This window comes from Octopus sinensis, linkage group LG2 (genome assembly GCF_006345805.1).
Source record: "Octopus sinensis linkage group LG2, ASM634580v1, whole genome shotgun sequence".
Classification (NCBI taxonomy): domain Eukaryota; kingdom Metazoa; phylum Mollusca; class Cephalopoda; order Octopoda; family Octopodidae; genus Octopus; species Octopus sinensis.
In genome coordinates, this window is record NC_042998.1 from 62,334,072 (window position 1) to 62,339,248 (window position 5,177).

At 35.1% G+C, this 5,177-nt stretch overlaps 1 protein-coding gene across 1 annotated transcript in view; it reads left to right on the forward strand.

Annotated features, from left to right (window-relative positions):
- The window catches only part of LOC115229530 (thioredoxin domain-containing protein 11), an 89,479-nt gene extending 88,231 nt beyond the window's left edge, over nt 1-1,248 (forward strand). The window contains exon 14 of the mRNA XM_029799865.2: nt 690-1,248. Within this exon, the coding sequence (XP_029655725.1) occupies nt 690-1,161 (472 nt within the window). The 3' untranslated portion in view covers nt 1,162-1,248. The remainder of the gene's footprint in view (nt 1-689) is intronic.
- The last annotated feature ends 3,929 nt before the right edge of the window (nt 1,249-5,177 follow it).

The following is a 5,177-nucleotide window of genomic DNA, read 5'->3' on the forward strand; positions in this document are numbered from 1 at the left end:
ATTAGACAGAGAATACCACTAGAAAATATGAAAACTAAAAGAGGTAGCACATATGCTAGGACATAATAACCTCTTAAGCAGACCAAGTGCAGATATGAGTAGCATATGGAAACCGGTATTTAGGAAGTATAGAAAAATAGATTTATGAGCCCTAAAATTCACTCCATAATTGCCCACGGGCATATGGTGTCGTGCTTAAGAGCACGGGCTACTAATTCCAAGATCCTGAGTTCAATTTCAGGCAGTGACCTGAATAATAATAATAATAGTAATAATAATAACATCGGGAAAATACCTTAGGAACGAGAACTCAGGTTTGAAATTCCCCTTGGACACCTGATGAAGGCTGGAGAGTACATCAGCTGAAACATTGTGTTAACAACAAACAAGATGAGGACAAATATCTGTCAAATGTAAATAATGTAAATAATTTACAGAATTCCTCAGCTTTCAAATATAGAACTGTATAATGCATGAAGCGTAAGATAATGTTGAAAATCCGCAATTAAAGAATATTTTAAGCTATTAAAGAATATCTGTATATAATGTGTTTATATCATATGTGTGTGTGTATTATATATTTAGTTGTATATTTTTATTCTTTTATGCATTTCAGCCCGGTGGCTGTGGTCATGCTGGAGCACCATTTGTGTTTCAAATTGTTAATTTCAGTTTTTGTCTCTTTCCAGGAAAGAAGACAGTGTTGTGTACTCGGAGGATTTGCCGAAGACCCTGACGAACCTGATTCGCTTTGTCCTTCATCACGCCACACACACGGTGAGTTTATGGACAGACAGTTCCCAGCAGTGCACAGCTCACTGTATAAAGACTAACCGACAGAATGCCTTAATTCGAATAACTGTTCTCAGCAGGGAGATCAAACGACTTGAGCTGCGACTGACTCACCTGGAAAATTCAGTTGTAAAGAGGAAACTTCTTGATAGCGCTGGTAAACAGCTGCCAGCGTCAGTGCAAATCATAGGAGCAATGGTGACAAGAGCTCACTGGCAGAAACTAGTGGAACGGAAAAGACGCCAGAGATTGGTGTGTAAAAAATTAGTCAGATTCTTGAAAAGAAAGGATTCTTTCTTGAACAAAGAAGACTTAGTTAACTTCATGAAAACTAATAATTTGCTGCTAAATCATTTCCCGAGTCTTTGATATTCGGTCATTCAAAAACAAAAAAAAAAAAACAAACAAAAAAAGAAAAACAAAAATGAAGAAATACAAACAAAAACAAACATGAACTACAACACCAAACTCCCCCGCCCCCAAATCAACTAATTTTTATTTTATTTTTTTCGAAAAATAAACAAAAAAAAATTTTTTTTTAATTTGCAACATTTGAACTGAGTATCAGGGAAAAAAAAAATTGACTTTTTCTTTGAAATGTATGTGCACAAGGAGAATGAAAGTATGGTGGTAGGTGGGTCGGGTAGGGTAGGGTCTTGTGGTGACTGGCTGCTGTTTCTAGCAGAGGAGGAGGGCTGGATGTGGTAGTGATGGTTAAGTGATATCAAGTGACTGATGTAAACATATTCTGGTTGCCAGTTTAACTTCAGTCATATCTATTCAAGTGTGACCGATAATTATATTTTGTTTCATTTATATTTTATATATATATATATATTATATATATATATATATATATATATATATATATATGTATGTATATATGTATGTATGTATGTATATATATATATAATATATATATATATATATATACACACGCACACACACATATACACATACGCACACACATATACATACACACACACTCATATATACACAGACACATACACACATGCACACACACATGTATTTACATATATATATGTATACATACATATATATTTGTATATCCAGACACACACACATATATATATATATACATACACACATATATGTATGTATATATATATGTGTGTATGTGCATATATATATATGTATAAATGTATGTGTGTGTGTGTATATATATGTATATGTATTTTTTGCTTTTATATTCACCCCTCTTGTTTTATTTATTCTCTTCTATTTTGTTAAAATTTTAATTTACTTTTCTTTCATGTCTCTCTCACCCTACCTCCTCTGTCTCTCTTTTCCTGATAATCTTTCTATCTAATTATATATCTCTATGTGTGGCTGTGCATGTGTGTGTGCGCGTGTGTGTGTATGTGTATGCATGTGTGTGTGCAATTATCTGTCTCTACCTCATTAGCTCTCACTAGTCTTCTTTTATTTTTGATGAATGAGGTTTGAGTTTCATTTCTCATAAAATCTTGCTGCTATGAAAGGGCTGTTATGTCTACGGATTGGATGAGGAACCAGGATTTTTGCACCTTAATAGAACAAGTTTGGCAGGTTTGGGATTTCAATTTGTACAACAATGTAAATGTCCTTCCTTGCTCTTACAGGAACTTTCTGACGAGGCAGTTGGTTTGCAAACAACCATTCAGGACTCATGAAAATTTCTGCGAAATTCGTTCTAAAGATTGTTTTTTCCCCCTTAACATGTCTTTCACTACAAGACAATTTCTTTGTATATGTTGATGTGAATGAATATGTATGAACAGAAAATACGAATGCACAGAGATAATTTCAATAAATTAATTATTATAGTTCTCTTTTATTTCCTGTGGACCACCAGCTGTATTGCTGATCCTCTACTGGTGTAAGTGATTCTATAACTGAAAGTAAAGCGTTGGTGTTCTTTTGTGGTTAAACCTCTCAGACCTGAGCTGCGATGTCTAACTTTGCCCTCCACCTGGGATTTGAGGGAAAAAAAGTATGTATTTGTATATATATTTCAAGAGTAATGATTGCAGGCAAACTAATAGACGAGATCGGCTGCATCTTCTTTTTCTACGTGCGTTGTTTATTCTTTTCTACTCTAGGCACAAGGACCGAAATTTTGGAGGAAGAGGCCAGTCGATTAGATCGATCCCACTACGCAACTGGTACTTAATTTATTGACCGCGAAAGGATGAAAGGCAAAGTCGACCTCAGCGGGATTCGAACTCAGAACGTAAAGACAGACGAAATACTGCTAAGCATTTCGCCCGGCATGCTAACGTGGGTTCTGCTAGTTGAAATAAAACTGAACAATCACATACATATTCTTTTCTGTTCTAAGCACAAGGACTGAAATTTTGGGGGAGGGAGCCAGTCGATTAGATCAATTCCAGTATGCAACTGGTACTTAATTCATCAATCCCGAAAGGATGAAAGGCAAAGTCGACCTCCGTGCGATTTGAACTCAGAACGTAAAGACAGACGAAATACCTATTTCTTTACTACCCACAGGGGGGTAAACACAGAGAGGACAAACAAGGACGGACAAACGGATTAAGTCGATTATATTGACCCTAGTGTGTAACTGGTACGTCTTTAATTGACCCCGAATGGATGAAAGGCAAAGTCAACCTCGACGGATTTTGAACTCAGAACGTAACGGCAGACGAAATACGCTAAGCATTTTGCCTGGCGTGCTTATGTTTCTGCCAGCTCGCCGCCTTATGTGTGTTGTTTATTACTGCTTTACTGGGAATCCAGCAGATGACGCGTAATCTATTACTGTATAGCGGGGTCACGGCGTGGCAGGGTTAAAGTATGAGTTTGATCCAGCAATGTATACTGAGAAACATAAGTTTTAACCATTTAGCTGTCCCATGTATCACGTGATTCACAGGACATATTTCCTTGGCGTCCAAGCCTTGTATATGATACACATTCCCAATTTTTTTTCAATCAGCAGAGTAATTTGGGACCTATGAAAGTAAAAATTTATATTACCTTATTGAATGGTACAAGACCTAATCAAAAGTCTGAAAACAGACACAAACGTTTAGGAAAAACTTACGATAAGGCATTGACCAGGCAAAGGGGTTACATTACATTAATAAAGGTAAAGTTGTATAAATATGCTGTAGAAAATACTTATATATACATTCATGTTCATGTCACGTGTGAAATTCAATGTAAACAAAGTGTTTTGTCCATGTCCTTGAATTTATGCTCTCTTTCAGTGTCATGTTTAGAGAAGATATATTGCAAAAGACATTAATATACTTATTACAGGAAACTGGAAAATATAGCAAAATGATTTCTCATTCAGCTTAAACATTATGTAGGAATAATTGACACGAAAGTTCATTACAAAGGAACGGATACTCTGTTGGTTCCAGTGGTATTGATGTCGGCCTAGGAAAAGAGAGGGAAACAGCTTCACTTCTGTTTATATAGCTAAAATGGCTGAGATAATACTGGTCTCTGATTGGTCCAGAAAAAAAGATGAATATCTAAAACGTCATCTGGATGTATGTGGGATATTATATATGCATGTGTGCACGTGTGTGAATGAATGTATGAGTTTGTAGTTTAGTTTCTACACATTAAACCCGACTCCCACTCATTTCCGAGGCATATCCAATGTATAAAGTTTTGTATCTGTTTTAACAAATCTGATTTAGCATGGAACGATATCTACAAAATACTTTTTTGATCTTCTATGTACACGAATGCATGGGCGCGGTCGTGGCCTTGTGATAAGAAGCTTGCTTCTCAACCCCATGTTTCTGAGTTCAGTCACGCTGCATGTCACCTCGGGAAACTTTTCTACTATAGCCTCCGGCCAACCAAAGTGGATTTGGTAGACAGAAACTGAAAGACGCATATCATGTATATATATATATATATATATATATATATATAATGTAAAAAGGTTGAATTAGATATGAAACGATCGTCTGCATGAATTAAAATTCTCTTATATATTTTAACATCTTCTCTTCTCCATTTTTAAGAAAATTGTTGAGTTTTATGGGATTTCTTTCCATAAATTCACAACACACCATATACAAGTATGTATATATATATATATATATATATATATATATATATATATATATATATATAGGCCTGTTTGCAAAAAATTTGTTTTAATAAAAAAATTTTCGTGAGGATATGGTATCTGCGCGGACACCAGTTTTACGCTATTATCGATTGATAGATCTGGTTATCATTCGTGTGATTATGTACCAATGTTTGTGATTGGTTAGTCGGACCATTCTTAGTACTTTTCACTTTCTAGGCCACCCTATAGAGACTTCATTCTTTTCAATATAGGAGAAATAATTGATATATGTATATATATATATATATAATATATTAATAAATAA